General features: G+C 46.7%; 1 protein-coding gene across 3 annotated transcripts in view; it reads left to right on the top strand.

Moving 5' to 3' along the window:
• The window catches only part of LOC133649634 (paired box protein Pax-6-like), a 41,943-nt gene extending 24,016 nt beyond the window's left edge, over positions 1–17,927 (top strand). For all 3 annotated transcript variants that reach the window (XM_062046259.1, XM_062046260.1, XM_062046261.1), the window contains exons 7-9: positions 1,587–1,788; positions 5,541–5,866; positions 17,341–17,927. In XM_062046259.1, coding sequence (XP_061902243.1) covers positions 1,587–1,788; positions 5,541–5,866; positions 17,341–17,714 — 902 coding nt within the window. In that variant the 3' untranslated portion in view covers positions 17,715–17,927. The remainder of the gene's footprint in view (positions 1–1,586; positions 1,789–5,540; positions 5,867–17,340) is intronic.
• The last annotated feature ends 798 nt before the right edge of the window (positions 17,928–18,725 follow it).

Genomic DNA, 18,725 nt, shown 5'->3' with positions numbered 1-18,725 from the left:
TCATGGAAAAGTCGGCAAAAGGTCTCTTTTTTTAATAGAAAATGTTGCAGACCCCTGAGCTAGTTCATCCACAAACAGCAGGGCAGAACACGTGTCCTGCAGGGGGCAGTCTTCTCCACCGTCTCCTACTGGTCTTTCAAAATGTCCCCTGGGTCCACACTTGCAAAAGTACTTATTTAACAAAATGTTTATTATATACTTCATGATCGTAGTAGTTTGGTAACATTAACAAGTATTTATTTAACAATATGTGTATCATATACTTCCTCATAGTAGTAGTTCATGTTTGTTCTCCTACAGTATGTACAAACCCCGTTTCCATATGAGTTGGGAAATTGTGTTAGATGTAAATACAAACGGAATACAATGATTTGCAAATCCTTTTCAACCCATATTCAATTGAATGCACTACAAAGACAAGATATTGGATGTTCAAACTCATAAACTTTATTTTTTTTTTTGCAAATAATAATTAACTTAGAATTTCATGGCTGCAACACGTGCCAAAGTAGTTGGGAAAGGGCATGTTCACCAGTGTGTTACATGGCCTTTCCTTTTAAAAACACTCAGTAAACGTTTGGGAACTGAGGAGACACATTTTTAAAGCTTCTCAGGTGGAATTCTTTCCCATTCTTCCTTGATGTACAGCTTATGTTGTTCAACAGTCCGGGGGTCTCCGTTGTGCTATTTTAGGCTTCATAATGCACCACACATTTTCAATGGGAGACAGGTCTGGACTACAGGCAGGCCAGTCTAGTACCCGCACTCTTTTACTATGAAGCCACGTTGATGTAACACGTGGCTTGGCATTGTCTTGCTGAAATAAGCAGGGGCGTCCATGGTAACGTTGCTTGGATGGCAACACATGTTGCTCCAAAACCTGTATGTACCTTTCAGCATTAATGGCGCCTTCACAGATGTGTAAGTTACCCATGTCCTGTGCACTAATACACCCCCATACCATCACAGATGCTGGCTTTTACACTTTGCGCCTAGAACAATCCGGATGGTTCTTTTCCTCTTTGGTCCGGAGGACACGACGTCCACAGTTTCCAAAAACAATTTGAAATGTGGACCCGTCAGACCACAGAACACTTTTCCACTTTGTATCAGTCCATCTTAGATGAGCTCAGGCCCAGCGAAGCCGACAGCGTTTCTGGGTGTTGTTGATAAATGGCTGATGAGGTTTGATGTGTTGAAGCGTGATGGTTTTTTTTTATCCTCCTCGCACAATGTTTGCTAAAAATTTGGTGCAAATCTCGCGCGAAATGTCTTCCACTGGAACAGTAAAGTAGGACGCCATGTTTGTTTACAATTAGCTTAGGGAAATTTTACTAGCAGGGGAAAAGGAGCGCTTTATTTGGTCACCCTCACCCACCTAATCCATCAGTACGGGTAATCGCACCTTAATTGGAGCGTTTTTTTTGTGTAAATATAACAAATGTCGGTTGTGTGCTCACTGGCAAACACCCCGTGTTTATTTCGTGTCATTTATGTAAAGTGAAATGTTGCTACATTGGTGCACGCTTGGTGGGAAATAGACCAAACCAGCGAATCACTTTAATCTCTGCCTTTTTATCTCCAAGGTCAGCCCAGAGTGCGAGACGGGGGACATCGCCAGCCCGAGTTCCACCCCCGCCCCATGCACAGCCCTCCCCCACTGAGGAGAGTCAGCCTCCCGCACCTCACTGCCGCCGCCGCCTACAACCCCATCCTCAACACGCTGGCACACACCCCGCCTCGCTTTGTGGAGGGCGGAGCTTGTCACGCTCTGCAGACGTACGCAAGGTCAGCGCAATGCAAAGCAACACATTAGACTAACAATAATGCTCATTCCATCCAGAAACTAAACTACATGCTGACCACCACTTCATTAGGTACACCTGCTCCAAAAATTCAAGTTGTTAATAAACATGTTTATGATTAATATTATAGACAATCTGCACTAAGTCATACAGTGGCTATATTCTATAATAAGATGTTTATGATTCCAAGTAAAAAAAATCTAAATGAAATGTATTAGTCTGCCCCCGTTTACCACTGTTAATTGGTTCCGGATAGAGATGTCCGATAATGGCTTCTTTGCCGATATCCGATATTCTGATATTGTCCAACTCTTGATTACCGATTCCGATATCAACCGATACCGATATATACAGTCGTGGAATTAACACATTATTATGCCTAATTTTGTTGTGATGCCCCGCTGGATGCATTAAACAATGTAACAAGGTTTTCCAAAATAAATCAACTCAAGTTATGGAAAAATAGGGCCAAGATGGCACTGCCATATTTATTATTGCAGTCACAAAGTGCATTATTTTTTTTAACATGCCTCAAAACAGCAGCTTGGAATTTGGGACATGCATTAGGAGGTTGAGGTGGGGGGCGATAGGGGGTAGCGGGAGGTGTATATTGTAGCGTCCCAAGGGATTCTGGGTATTTGTTCTGTTGTGTTTATGTTGTGTTACGGTGCGGATGTTCTCCCGAAATATGTTTGTCATTCTTGTTTGGTGTGGGTTCACAGTGTGGCGCATATTTGTAACAGTGTTAAAGTTGTTTAAAACGGGCACCCTTAGTGTGACCTGTATGGCTGTTGACGAAGTATGCTTGGCATTCACTTGTGTGTGTGTGAAAAGCCATAGATATTATGTGATTGGGCCGGCACGCAAATGCAGTGCCTTTTAAGGCACACCCCCAATGTTGTTGTTTGGGTGGAAATCAGGAGAAATTCGGGAGAATGGTTGCCCCGGGAGATTTTCGGGAGGGGCGCTGAAATTCGGGAGTCTCCCGGGAAAATCGGGAGGGTTGGCAAGTATGACTGGGAGACTCAACTGCTCTGTACTTCTCCCTACGTCCGTGTACCACTCCGTACAGCGGCGTTTTAAAAAGTCATAAATGTTACTTTTTGAAACCGATACCGATAATTTCCGATATTACATTTTAAAGCATTTATCGGACGATAATATCGGCAGTCCGATATTATCGGACATCTCTAGTTCCGGACATAAATTAATTTCTGCAAAGTAGGAATCGATAATTTTAAATTAAATATTTTCATAGCTAGAGCATAAAAACATGTTTACAACCTTCTAAATACGTTTTCAAGGTTATGACAGCCCTCTAGACTTAAAATAACGCCCTTCATTTACCTTTTTTACACTCGTTGAATTCGATATAGTAATGCAGTCTGGGGTTGAGCCAATCAGTTGCCATGATACTGAACAGCGCTCATATTGGTTTGGTCTCATCAAGTGGGCAATACTACTGTAGTATTTATATTTGTAGTTCATTTAAGCCCTTTTATGTTTGCAAAGGCTTAATTTAGGACCAACGAATATGTAGAATGTGCTTAAAAAATGAGAAAATACCCCCCAAAAATCTACAATGTGTTAAGCCATGTTTATGCTTAAAAATAATTGTAGATTGTGCTTAAAAAATTTTTTTAAACTATAAAGAAAAAAGCCATGTTGATGCTTAAAAAGGTTTAATTTAGGACCAAAAAATGTGTAGAATGTTTAAGAAAATATAGAAAAAATGTTTTTTAAAAATGTTGCCGTGTTTAGTTATTTTTATGCTTGAAAAGACTTAATTTAGGACCACAAACTGTAGACTATGCTCCAAAAAATATCCCCCAAAATTATAGAATGTATTCAGCCATTTTTTATGCTTGAAAAGGCTTAATTTAGGACCAAATAAAGTGCACATGTTTGGGATATTTTGTTAATTTTTTAAGCATATTCTACAATGTGTTAAGCCATTTTTATGCTGGAAAAGGCTTAATTTAGAACCAAATAAATTGTAGAATATGCTTAAAAACTGAATTAAAAAAAACAAAAACAAAAACTTTTTATGCCTAAAAAAGAAAGCTTACCGGTAATTTAGAAAAAACCAAATAAATTGCAGAATATGCTTAAAATAATCCAAAACAAATCTGTGATGTGTTGAACCATTTTTATGCTTGAAAAGGTGTAATTTAGGACCAAAGAAATTGTAGTATATGCTTTCAAAAAATGAAAAAATATCCCAAAAATCTGCAATGTGTTAAGCCATGTTTTTTCTTGAAAAGGCTTAGATTAAAAGCAAATACATTTTAGAATATGCTTAAAAAATGAAAACATTTGGTATGTTGAACAATTTTTATGCCTAAATAAAAAGACTTAATTTAGAACCAAATAAATTGTAGAATATGCTTTAAAAAAATGAAATTATATTCAAAACAAACCTGTGATATGTGGAACATTAATATTGAATATGTTTGTGTACATTGAACATAGTTAAGTGCATTTATTTACACTGAACATAGTTGTGTCCATTTATTTACATTGACCATGTTTGTTTACATTGAACATAGTGGTGTCCATTTATTTACATCGGCCATGTTTTTTTACATTGAACATAGTGGTGTACATTTATTTACATTGACCATGTTTGTTTACATTGAACATAGTGGTGTAGATTGATTCACATTGACCATGTTTGTTTACATTGAACATAGTGGTGTACATTTATTTACATCGGCCATGTTTGTTTACATTGAACATAGTGGTGTACATTTATTTACATTGACCATGTTTGTTTACATTGAACATAGTGGTGTAGATTGATTCACATTGACCATGTTTGTTTACATTGAACATAGTGGTGTACATTGATTCACATCGACCATGTTTGTTTACATTGAACATAGTGGTGTACATTGATTCACATCGACCGTGTTTGTTTACATTGAACATAGTGGTGTACATTGATTCACATCGACCGTGTTTGTTTACATTGAACATAGTGATATACATTTATTTACATTGACCATGTTTGTTTACATTGAGTGGTGTACATTTATTTACATTGACCATGTTTGTTTACATTGAGTGGTGTACATTTATTTACATTGACCATGTTTGTTTACATTGAACATAGTGGTGTACATTTATTTACATCGGCCATGTTTGTTTACATTGAACATAGTGGTGTACATTTATTTACATTGACCATGTTTGTTTACATTGAACATAGTGGTGTACATTGATTCACATCGACCGTGTTTGTTTACATTGAACATAGTGATATACATTTATTTACATTGACCATGTTTGTTTACATTGAGTGGTGTACATTTATTTACATTGACCATGTTTGTTTACATTGAGTGGTGTACATTTATTTACATTGACCATGTTTGTTTACATTGAACATAGTGGTGTACATTGATTCACATCGACCGTGTTTGTTTACATTGAACATAGTGGTGTACATTGATTCACATCGACCGTGTTTGTTTACATTGAACATAGTGATATACATTTATTTACATTGACCATGTTTGTTTACATTGAGTGGTGTACATTTATTTACATTGACCATGTTTGTTTACATTGAGTGGTGTACATTTATTTACATTGACCATGTTTGTTTACATTGAACATAGTGGTGTACATTGATTCACATTGACCATGTTTGTTTACATTGAACATAGTGGTGTACATTGATTCACATTGAACATGGTTAACATTAAACTTGTTGTTTGTTTTTGTCTTCAGTACCCTGTTTGACTTTGAGGACAAGCTGGACTACCTCCTGCCGAGCCAGCAGAGCAACACGCTGTCCTTGCAGCTGCCGAGCAGCTACCCAGTATCCAGCCAGCAGCCGCAGCAGCGCCAAGCCCAGACGTCTCTGCCCGGCATGGCTTACCTCACCCCCTCTCCTTACCTCGCCCCTAATCCTTCCGATTCTATCTCCTCCTCCTACGTCGCTTTCGCCCCCACCGGGAACTCCAGCGCTGGGGTCACCTACGCTACCGGGGGCCACGCGTATGTGCAGTCCCAAAGTGGGGGACAGATTCTGCTTCAGGCCGCCGGCCAACATGGTGAGTTGGGAGGTGGACATCATCGCCCTACACACCTGTCAGATTCCCAAATATTGTGGCCAAGTAAGTCCAGCACGGTTACGTAGTCCTAAAATGTCTGCTGTATGGATTTCTGCCTCCTGGGGATTCAGCTGTGCTCTTTGTATTCTTGGTTTTCCTTCCACAGCAAACATGTTGATCTGGCCTGCTTGCTGGAAACTTACAAACAGTTCACTTTAGTACACTTTAGATTCCTCAATAATACCACATTGTACTACCACATTTTTAGATGACGTGGTGGCCTGGCAGGCCACATTTTAAAATGACCTGGCGGTCTCAATTTTTAAATGACGTGGCAGTTTAGCTGCCCCACTTTTTTTAGGTAATTTTGCGGCCTGGCGAGCCACTTTTTTATAAATGTTTTTTGGCGTTTCGACCACATTTTTAGATTTTGTGGCGGCATGGTGAGCCACACTTTTTGGTTGTGGCAGTCTAGCTGCCTCATTTTTAAAAAAAAATGTTGCGGCCTGGCGGGCCACATTTTTAGATGACGTTGCGGCCTGGCGGGCCACTTTTTTGGATGGCCTGGCGTGCCACATTTTTAGATGACGTCGCAGGCCACATTTTTAGATTTTATGGCGGCATGGCGGGTCGCACTTTTAGAAGACGTGGCGGCCTGGCGGGCCACATTTTTAGATGGCCTGGCGGGCCACATTTTTAGATAACGTGGCAGTCTAGCTGCCTCATTTTTTTTTTTAAATATGCGGCCTAACTGGTCACATTTTTAAATGATGTGACGCCCTGGTGAGCCAATTTTTTAAATGTCATGGAGGGACATATTTTTAAATGTAATGGCGGGCAACACATCTTAGATAATATTGCGGCCTGACAGGCCACATTTTTTAGATTTTGTGGCGGCATGGTGAGCCACACTTTTTGGTTGTGGCAGTCTAGCTGCCTCATTTTTTTTAAAAAATGTTGCGGCCTAGCTGGCCACATTTTTAAATGATGTGGCGGACTGGCGAGCAAATTTTTTAAATGTCATGGCAGGCCACACATTTTAGATAATGTCACGGCCTGGCAGGCCACATGTTTTAGATTTTGCAGTGGCCTGGCGTGCCACATTTTATAAATGTTTTTGGTGTGACGGCCTGGCGGGCCACATTTTTAGATTTTGTGCCGGCATGGCGGGTCGCACTTTTAAAAGACGTGGCGGCCTGGCGGGCCACATTTTTAGATGACGTCGCGGCCTGGCGGGCCACATTTTTAGATTTTGTTCCGGCATGGCGGGTCGCACTTTTAAAAGACGTGGCGGCCTGGCGGGCCACATTTTCAAATGGCCTGGTGGGCCACATTTTTAGATGACGTCGCGGCCTGGCGGGCCACATTTTTTGATGGCTTGGCGGGCCACATGGGCCACATTTTTAGATGACGTCTCGGCCTGGCGGGCCACATTTTTAGATTTTGTGCCGGCATGGCGGGTCGCACTTTTAAAAGACGTGGCGGCCTGGCGGGCCACATTTTTAGATGACGTCTCGGCCTGGCGGGCCACATTTTTAGATTTTGTGGCGGCATGGCGGGTCGCACTTTTAAAAGACGTGGCGGCCTGGCGGGACACATTTTCAGATGGCCTGGCGGGCCACATTTTCAGATGACGTCTCGGCCTGGCGGGCCACATTTTTAGATTTTGTGGCGGCATGGCGGGTCGCACTTTTAAAAGACGTGGCAGGCCACATTTTCAGATTGCCTGGCGGGCCACATTTTTAGATGACGTTGCGGCCTGGCGGGCCACTTTTTTGGATGGCCTGGCGTGCCACATTTTTAGATGACGTCGCAGGCCACATTTTTAGATTTTATGGCGGCATGGCGGGTCGCACTTTTAGAAGACGTGGCGGCCTGGCGGGCCACATTTTTAGATGGCCTGGCGGGCCACATTTTTAGATAACGTGGCAGTCTAGCTGCCTCATTTTTTTTTTTAAATATGCGGCCTAACTGGTCACATTTTTAAATGATGTGACGCCCTGGTGAGCCAATTTTTTAAATGTCATGGAGGGACATATTTTTAAATGTCATGGCGGGCAACACATCTTAGATAATATTGCGGCCTGACAGGCCACATTTTTTAGATTTTGTAGCGGCATGGTGAGCCACACTTTTTGGTTGTGGCAGTCTAGCTGCCTCATTTTTTTTAAAAAATGTTGCGGCCTAGCTGGCCACATTTTTAAATGATGTGGCGGACTGGCGAGCAAATTTTTTAAATGTCATGGCAGGCCACACATTTTAGATAATGTCACGGCCTGGCAGGCCACATATTTTAGATTTTGCAGTAGCCTGGCGTGCCACATTTTATAAATGTTTTTGGTGTGACGGCCTGGCGGGCCACATTTTTAGATTTTGTGCCGGCATGGCGGTTCGCACTTTTAAAAGACGTGGCGGCCTGGCGGGCCACATTTTTAGATGACGTCTCGGCCTGGCGGGCCACATTTTTAGATTTTGTTCCGGCATGGCGGGTCGCACTTTTAAAAGACGTGGCGGCCTGGCGGGCCACATTTTCAAATGGCCTGGTGGGCCACATTTTTAGATGACGTCGCGGCCTGGCGGGCCACATTTTTTGATGGCTTGGCGGGCCACATGGGCCACATTTTTAGATGACGTCTCGGCCTGGCGGGCCACATTTTTAGATTTTGTGCCGGCATGGCGGGTTGCACTTTTAAAAGACGTGGCGGCCTGGCGGGCCACATTTTCAGATGACGTCTCGGCCTGGCGGGCCACATTTTTAGATTTTGTGGCGGCATGGCGGGTCGCACTTTTAAAAGACGTGGCAGGCCACATTTTCAGATTGCCTGGCGGGCCACATTTTTAGATGACGTCGCGGCCTGGCGGGCCACATTTTTTGATGGCTTGGCGGGCCACGTTTTTAGATGACGTCGCAGCCTGGCGGGCCACATTTTTAGATTTTGTGCCGGCATGGCGGGTCGCACTTTTAAAAGACGTGGCGGCCTGGCGGGCCACATTTTCAGATGGCCTGGCGGGCCACATTTTAAAATGATGTCGCGGGCCAAATTTTTTGATGGCTTGGCGGGCCACATTTTTAGATGACGTCGCGGCCTGGCGGGCCACATTTTTAGATTTTGTGGCGGCATGGCGGGCCACATTTTTAGATGGCCTGGCGGGCCACATTTTAGATGACGTGGCAGTCTAGCTGCCTCATTTTTTTTTTAAAAATGCTGGCCATATTTTTTAGATTTTGTGGCGGCATGGTGAGCCACACTTTTAGAAGACGTGGCGTCCTGGCGGGCCACATTTTTAGAAGATGTGGCAGTCTAGCTGCCCCACTTTTTTAGATAATGTGGTGACATGGTGAGCCACACTTTTTAGATGTGGCAGTCTAGCTGCCTCGTTTAAAAAAATAATGTTGCGGCCTAGCTGGCCACATTTTTAAATGATGTGGCGGCCTGGCGAGCAAATTTTTTAAATGTCATGGCGGGCCACACATTTTAGATAATGTTGCGGCCTGGCAGGCCACATTTTTTAGATTTTGTTGCGGCATGGCGGGTCACACTTTTAGAAGACGTGGCGGCCTGGCGGGCCACACTTTAAGATGACGTTGCGGCCTGGCGGACCATTTTTTTGGATGGCCTGGCGTGCCACATTTTTGACGTCGCGGGCCACATTTTTAGATTTTGTGGTGGCATGGCGGGTCGCACTTTTAGAAGACATGGCGGCCTGGCCGGCCACATTTTTAGATTTTGTGGCGGCATGGCGAGTCGCACTTTTAGATGGCCTGGCGGGCCACATTTTTAGATGACGTGGCAGTCTAGCTGCCTCATTTTTTTTTTGAAATATGCGGCCCAACTGGTCACATTTTTAAATGATGTGACGCCCTGGTGAGCCAATTTTTTAAATGTCATGGCGGGACATATTTTTAAATGTCATGGAGGGACATATTTTTAAATGTCATGGCAGGCAACACATCTTAGATAATATTGCGGCCTGACAGGCCACATTTTTTAGATTTTGTGGCGGCATGGTGAGCCACACTTTTAGAAGACATCGCGGCCTGGCTGGCCACATTTTTAGATGACGTTGCGGCCTGGCGGGCCACTTTTTTGGATCGCCTGGCGTGCCACATTTTTAGATGACGTCGCGGCCTGCCGGGCCACATTTTTAGATTTTGTGGCGGCATGGCGGGTCGCACTTTTAGAAAATGTGGCGGCCTGGCGGGCCACATTTTTAGATGACGTTGCGGCCTGGCGGGCCACATTTTTAGATGACGTCGCGGCCTGGCGGGCCACTTTTTTGGATGGCCTGGCGTGCCACATTTTTAGATGACGTCGCAGGCCACATTTTTAGATTTTATGGCGGCATGGCGGGTCGCACTTTTAGAAGACGTGGCGGCCTGGCGGGCCACATTTTTTGATGGCTTGGCGGGCCACATGGGCCACATTTTTAGATGACGTCTCGGCCTGGCGGGCCACATTTTTAGATTTTGTGCCGGCATGGCGGGTCGCACTTTTAAAAGACGTGGCGGCCTGGCGGGCCACATTTTTAGATGACGTCTCGGCCTGGCGGGCCACATTTTTAGATTTTGTGGCGGCATGGCGGGTCGCACTTTTAAAAGACGTGGCGGCCTGGCGGGACACATTTTCAGATGGCCTGGCGGGCCACATTTTCAGATGACGTCTCGGCCTGGCGGGCCACATTTTTAGATTTTGTGGCGGCATGGCGGGTCGCACTTTTAAAAGACGTGGCAGGCCACATTTTCAGATTGCCTGGCGGGCCACATTTTTAGATGACGTTGCGGCCTGGCGGGCCACTTTTTTGGATGGCCTGGCGTGCCACATTTTTAGATGACGTCGCAGGCCACATTTTTAGATTTTATGGCGGCATGGCGGGTCGCACTTTTAGAAGACGTGGCGGCCTGGCGGGCCACATTTTTAGATGGCCTGGCGGGCCACATTTTTAGATAACGTGGCAGTCTAGCTGCCTCATTTTTTTTTTTAAATATGCGGCCTAACTGGTCACATTTTTAAATGATGTGACGCCCTGGTGAGCCAATTTTTTAAATGTCATGGAGGGACATATTTTTAAATGTCATGGCGGGCAACACATCTTAGATAATATTGCGGCCTGACAGGCCACATTTTTTAGATTTTGTAGCGGCATGGTGAGCCACACTTTTTGGTTGTGGCAGTCTAGCTGCCTCATTTTTTTTAAAAAATGTTGCGGCCTAGCTGGCCACATTTTTAAATGATGTGGCGGACTGGCGAGCAAATTTTTTAAATGTCATGGCAGGCCACACATTTTAGATAATGTCACGGCCTGGCAGGCCACATATTTTAGATTTTGCAGTAGCCTGGCGTGCCACATTTTATAAATATTTTTGGTGTGACGGCCTGGCGGGCCACATTTTTAGATTTTGTGCCGGCATGGCGGTTCGCACTTTTAAAAGACGTGGCGGCCTGGCGGGCCACATTTTTAGATGACGTCGCGGCCTGGCGGGCCACATTTTTAGATTTTGTTCCGGCATGGCGGGTCGCACTTTTAAAAGACGTGGCGGCCTGGCGGGCCACATTTTCAAATGGCCTGGTGGGCCACATTTTTAGATGACGTCGCGGCCTGGCGGGCCACATTTTTTGATGGCTTGGCGGGCCACATGGGCCACATTTTTAGATGACGTCTCGGCCTGGCGGGCCACATTTTTAGATTTTGTGCCGGCATGGCGGGTTGCACTTTTAAAAGACGTGGCGGCCTGGCGGGCCACATTTTCAGATGACGTCTCGGCCTGGCGGGCCACATTTTTAGATTTTGTGGCGGCATGGCGGGTCGCACTTTTAAAAGACGTGGCAGGCCACATTTTCAGATTGCCTGGCGGGCCACATTTTTAGATGACGTCGCGGCCTGGCGGGCCACATTTTTTGATGGCTTGGCGGGCCACGTTTTTAGATGACGTCGCAGCCTGGCGGGCCACATTTTTAGATTTTGTGCCGGCATGGCGGGTCGCACTTTTAAAAGACGTGGCGGCCTGGCGGGCCACATTTTCAGATGGCCTGGCGGGCCACATTTTAAGATGATGTCGCGGGCCAAATTTTTTGATGGCTTGGCGGGCCACATTTTTAGATGACGTCGCGGCCTGGCGGGCCACATTTTTAGATTTTGTGGCGGCATGGCGGGCCACATTTTTAGATGGCCTGGCGGGCCACATTTTAGATGACGTGGCAGTCTAGCTGCCTCATTTTTTTTTAAAAAATGCTGGCCATATTTTTTAGATTTTGTGGCGGCATGGTGAGCCACACTTTTAGAAGACGTGGCGTCCTGGCGGGCCACATTTTTAGAAGATGTGGCAGTCTAGCTGCCCCACTTTTTTAGATAATGTGGTGACATGGTGAGCCACACTTTTTAGATGTGGCAGTCTAGCTGCCTCGTTTAAAAAAATAATGTTGCGGCCTAGCTGGCCACATTTTTAAATGATGTGGCGGCCTGGCGAGCAAATTTTTTAAATGTCATGGCGGGCCACACATTTTAGATAATGTTGCGGCCTGGCAGGCCACATTTTTTAGATTTTGTTGCGGCATGGCGGGTCACACTTTTAGAAGACGTGGCGGCCTGGCGGGCCACACTTTAAGATGACGTTGCGGCCTGGCGGACCATTTTTTTGGATGGCCTGGCGTGCCACATTTTTGACGTCGCGGGCCACATTTTTAGATTTTGTGGTGGCATGGCGGGTCGCACTTTTAGAAGACATGGCGGCCTGGCCGGCCACATTTTTAGATTTTGTGGCGGCATGGCGAGTCGCACTTTTAGATGGCCTGGCGGGCCACATTTTTAGATGACGTGGCAGTCTAGCTGCCTCATTTTTTTTTTGAAATATGCGGCCCAACTGGTCACATTTTTAAATGATGTGACGCCCTGGTGAGCCAATTTTTTAAATGTCATGGCGGGACATATTTTTAAATGTCATGGAGGGACATATTTTTAAATGTCATGGCAGGCAACACATCTTAGATAATATTGCGGCCTGACAGGCCACATTTTTTAGATTTTGTGGCGGCATGGTGAGCCACACTTTTAGAAGACATCGCGGCCTGGCTGGCCACATTTTTAGATGACGTTGCGGCCTGGCGGGCCACTTTTTTGGATCGCCTGGCGTGCCACATTTTTAGATGACGTCGCGGCCTGCCGGGCCACATTTTTAGATTTTGTGGCGGCATGGCGGGTCGCACTTTTAGAAAATGTGGCGGCCTGGCGGGCCACATTTTTAGATGACGTTGCGGCCTGGCGGGCCACATTTTTAGATGACGTTGCGGCCTGGCGGGCCACTTTTTTGGATGGCCTGGCGTGCCACATTTTTAGATGACGTCGCAGGCCACATTTTTAGATTTTATGGCGGCATGGCGGGTCGCACTTTTAGAAGACGTGGCGGCCTGGCGGGCCACATTTTTTGATGGCTTGGCGGGCCACATGGGCCACATTTTTAGATGACGTCTCGGCCTGGCGGGCCACATTTTTAGATTTTGTGCCGGCATGGCGGGTCGCACTTTTAAAAGACGTGGCGGCCTGGCGGGCCACATTTTTAGATGACGTCTCGGCCTGGCGGGCCACATTTTTAGATTTTGTGGCGGCATGGCGGGTCGCACTTTTAAAAGACGTGGCGGCCTGGCGGGACACATTTTCAGATGGCCTGGCGGGCCACATTTTCAGATGACGTCTCGGCCTGGCGGGCCACATTTTTAGATTTTGTGGCGGCATGGCGGGTCGCACTTTTAAAAGACGTGGCAGGCCACATTTTCAGATTGCCTGGCGGGCCACATTTTTAGATGACGTTGCGGCCTGGCGGGCCACTTTTTTGGATGGCCTGGCGTGCCACATTTTTAGATGACGTCGCAGGCCACATTTTTAGATTTTATGGCGGCATGGCGGGTCGCACTTTTAGAAGACGTGGCGGCCTGGCGGGCCACATTTTTAGATGGCCTGGCGGGCCACATTTTTAGATAACGTGGCAGTCTAGCTGCCTCATTTTTTTTTTTAAATATGCGGCCTAACTGGTCACATTTTTAAATGATGTGACGCCCTGGTGAGCCAATTTTTTAAATGTCATGGAGGGACATATTTTTAAATGTCATGGCGGGCAACACATCTTAGATAATATTGCGGCCTGACAGGCCACATTTTTTAGATTTTGTAGCGGCATGGTGAGCCACACTTTTTGGTTGTGGCAGTCTAGCTGCCTCATTTTTTTTTAAAAATGTTGCGGCCTAGCTGGCCACATTTTTAAATGATGTGGCGGACTGGCGAGCAAATTTTTTAAATGTCATGGCAGGCCACACATTTTAGATAATGTCACGGCCTGGCAGGCCACATATTTTAGATTTTGCAGTAGCCTGGCGTGCCACATTTTATAAATATTTTTGGTGTGACGGCCTGGCGGGCCACATTTTTAGATTTTGTGCCGGCATGGCGGTTCGCACTTTTAAAAGACGTGGCGGCCTGGCGGGCCACATTTTTAGATGACGTCGCGGCCTGGCGGGCCACATTTTTAGATTTTGTTCCGGCATGGCGGGTCGCACTTTTAAAAGACGTGGCGGCCTGGCGGGCCACATTTTCAAATGGCCTGGTGGGCCACATTTTTAGATGACGTCGCGGCCTGGCGGGCCACATTTTTTGATGGCTTGGCGGGCCACATGGGCCACATTTTTAGATGACGTCTCGGCCTGGCGGGCCACATTTTTAGATTTTGTGCCGGCATGGCGGGTTGCACTTTTAAAAGACGTGGCGGCCTGGCGGGCCACATTTTCAGATGACGTCTCGGCCTGGCGGGCCACATTTTTAGATTTTGTGGCGGCATGGCGGGTCGCACTTTTAAAAGACGTGGCAGGCCACATTTTCAGATTGCCTGGCGGGCCACATTTTTAGATGACGTCGCGGCCTGGCGGGCCACATTTTTTGATGGCTTGGCGGGCCACGTTTTTAGATGACGTCGCAGCCTGGCGGGCCACATTTTTAGATTTTGTGCCGGCATGGCGGGTCGCACTTTTAAAAGACGTGGCGGCCTGGCGGGCCACATTTTCAGATGGCCTGGCGGGCCACATTTTAAGATGATGTCGCGGGCCAAATTTTTTGATGGCTTGGCGGGCCACATTTTTAGATGACGTCGCGGCCTGGCGGGCCACATTTTTAGATTTTGTGGCGGCATGGCGGGCCACATTTTTAGATGGCCTGGCGGGCCACATTTTAGATGACGTGGCAGTCTAGCTGCCTCATTTTTTTTTAAAAAATGCTGGCCATATTTTTTAGATTTTGTGGCGGCATGGTGAGCCACACTTTTAGAAGACGTGGCGTCCTGGCGGGCCACATTTTTAGAAGATGTGGCAGTCTAGCTGCCCCACTTTTTTAGATAATGTGGTGACATGGTGAGCCACACTTTTTAGATGTGGCAGTCTAGCTGCCTCGTTTAAAAAAATAATGTTGCGGCCTAGCTGGCCACATTTTTAAATGATGTGGCGGCCTGGCGAGCAAATTTTTTAAATGTCATGGCGGGCCACACATTTTAGATAATGTTGCGGCCTGGCAGGCCACATTTTTTAGATTTTGTTGCGGCATGGCGGGTCACACTTTTAGAAGACGTGGCGGCCTGGCGGGCCACACTTTAAGATGACGTTGCGGCCTGGCGGACCATTTTTTTGGATGGCCTGGCGTGCCACATTTTTGACGTCGCGGGCCACATTTTTAGATTTTGTGGTGGCATGGCGGGTCGCACTTTTAGAAGACATGGCGGCCTGGCCGGCCACATTTTTAGATTTTGTGGCGGCATGGCGAGTCGCACTTTTAGATGGCCTGGCGGGCCACATTTTTAGATGACGTGGCAGTCTAGCTGCCTCATTTTTTTTTTGAAATATGCGGCCCAACTGGTCACATTTTTAAATGATGTGACGCCCTGGTGAGCCAATTTTTTAAATGTCATGGCGGGACATATTTTTAAATGTCATGGAGGGACATATTTTTAAATGTCATGGCAGGCAACACATCTTAGATAATATTGCGGCCTGACAGGCCACATTTTTTAGATTTTGTGGCGGCATGGTGAGCCACACTTTTAGAAGACATCGCGGCCTGGCTGGCCACATTTTTAGATGACGTTGCGGCCTGGCGGGCCACTTTTTTGGATCGCCTGGCGTGCCACATTTTTAGATGACGTCGCGGCCTGCCGGGCCACATTTTTAGATTTTGTGGCGGCATGGCGGGTCGCACTTTTAGAAAATGTGGCGGCCTGGCGGGCCACATTTTTAGATGACGTTGCGGCCTGGCGGGCCACATTTTTAGATGACGTCGCGGCCTGGCGGGCCACTTTTTTGGATGGCCTGGCGTGCCACATTTTTAGATGACGTCGCAGGCCACATTTTTAGATTTTATGGCGGCATGGCGGGTCGCACTTTTAGAAGACGTGGCGGCCTGGCGGGCCACATTTTTAGATGGCCTGGCGGGCCACATTTTTAGATAACGTGGCAGTCTAGCTGCCTCATTTTTTTTTTTTAAATATGCGGCCTAACTGGTCACATTTTTAAATGATGTGACGCCCTGGTGAGCCAATTTTTTAAATGTCATGGAGGGACATATTTTTAAATGTCATGGCGGGCAACACATCTTAGATAATATTGCGGCCTGACAGGCCACATTTTTTAGATTTTGTAGCGGCATGGTGAACCACACTTTTAGAAGACATCGCGGCCTGACGGGCCACATTTTTTAGATTTTGTGTCGGCATGGTGAGCCACACTTTTAGAAGACATGGCGGCCTGGCGGGCCACATTGTTTAGATTTTGTTGCGGCAAGGTGAGCCACACTTTTAGAAGACATGGCGGCCTGGCGGGCCGTATTTTTTAGATTTTGTCGCGGCATGGTGAGCCACACTTTTAGAAGACATTGCGGCCTGGCGGGCCGCATTTTTTAGATTTTGTCGCGGCATGGTGAGCCACACTTTTAGATGACGTTGCGGCCTGACGGGCCGCATTTTTTGGATTTTGTGGCGGCATGGTGAGCCACACTTTTAGAAGACGTTGCGGCCTGGCGGGCCGTATTTTTTAGATTTTGTGGCGGCATGGTGAGCCACACTTTTAGAAGACATGGAGGCCTGACGGGCCACATTTGTAGAAGACGTGGCAGTCTAGCTGCCCCACTTTTTTAGCTAATGTGGCGGCCTGGTTTTTAGGCGACATCACATCTGGCCCCTGGGCCTTGAGTTTGACAGCTGTGCTTCAGTGTGTGTGCAGCAGGTAGACGTGTCCCTTGTCAAGAAAGACACAACTGTGTCAGCTTTGGGTGTTGACCAAGTATATTATTATTCATTAGTTAGACATTTTAAACTGTTTTTCATTACATTTCTTTTTTTTTTCTCACTTTTTTAGTTTTTTTTCTGACAGTATGCCAACAAAACTTGGCTGCAAACACCCCCGTTCTGAATCCTTTTCAACGTCTAATATGTTTGTGTTTGCACGCAGGCGGCATGGCGGCCTACCAGTCGTACCCGTGGGCCAGCGTGTACGCCCAGTCCACCGCACACCAGCGGAGCTACACCGTCCGCGACCTCCAGGCACCGTCTCCCTCCGCCGGCCTTCCGCCGTGCGCGCAGCACGCCGGCCCGCCACACGCCGCCGCCACCGCCGCCATCCTCCCGCCTGTGTGCACCCTCCAGCCTTCCCGCGTTCGAGCGGAGAGCACGGCGACGAAGGCTGCGCCCTTGCTGCCCCCCTCTCAGGCCAGTCCCGTCTCTCTGCACAGCCCTCTGGCGCCCTCTTGTGTAAGGATGGAGTATGACAGCCCGCGACAGATTCACAGCCACTTCCACTGTGACTTCTCTCCTATCCACCTCTGACCTTACTATAATTGGCTACGTTGACAAACACGCGTTGTCTTCATATCTGTGTTAAATTCTAGGCTATGGGCTGGTTCCCAAAATATTTGTTCTCTAATATTCTTCTCTTGCTGCAAGAGGGCGCTCTTCCTTTGCTTGGTGATGGTGTGTTTGGGAGATGATGCTGAGGTGTTAAGCATAATAATAATAAAGCCCCCCGCAAGAACTCTTTAATGTGTGTTTGCTGCTCCCAGCGTGGAGCTCAGCCTGTGGGCTAAGTCAGTCTGATAGGTGTGTGAGAAGTCACTATTGGAATGGAATGATGCTGCCAGAGGAGGCGAGATGGATGAGATGATGGGAATGTGTTTAGTCAACACACAACCGTCAGTTATGTAACTTTGCTGCACTTTTTAATGAAGCGCTCTTATTCGTGCCTGCTGGCTTGGCGGGTGTTGCTGTTGGCAGGAGAAACACTCAAAGACTTCTTTTTTTTTTTTCTCTCTACATTTTCATGTTTTTCTTTTTTTTTTCCATTTCTAAAGCGGCCCGAGTGTGAGAGCACTATTCACACTGTGCCCAGTCTCTGCCTTGACTTAACGGGCTTAACGTCAAGTCGGCGTGCATGCATGCGTGCCCGCTCGCCGTCCGCGCAGGCTGGATTGAACACTGAGCAGTACTTCCTCTGCTGTGAACAGAGAGCGTATAGAATACAGGTGGAGGGTCTGAATGTATGTATGTATGCGTGTGCATGGGATGCTTCAGTCCACCCTGATCCCGCTATGCCAATATTGACTCTGAGATTTGAAGAAAGGGAAACTTGTTTCAATATTTATGTTTGTGGTCACACGGTCTTTTCCTAATGCAGCATGGCTACACACGCACGCAGTATTTGCAAAGGCGGAGCGTTGCCGTATTGATGCAAGCCAGCGGAGGTAATAATGTCCAGTGTGGAACAAAGCTAGGGGACCAGCTTTCCCAAAAATATCGGACAAATAGACTTGTGGTGAGAATCGGTATGTAACAAACGTGCTT

Source organism: Entelurus aequoreus, linkage group LG05, assembly GCF_033978785.1.
Source record: "Entelurus aequoreus isolate RoL-2023_Sb linkage group LG05, RoL_Eaeq_v1.1, whole genome shotgun sequence".
In the NCBI taxonomy this organism is placed as follows: domain Eukaryota; kingdom Metazoa; phylum Chordata; class Actinopteri; order Syngnathiformes; family Syngnathidae; genus Entelurus; species Entelurus aequoreus.
Note: the sequence above shows the minus strand (reverse complement) of the source record. Positions and strands in the feature narration are given on the sequence as shown.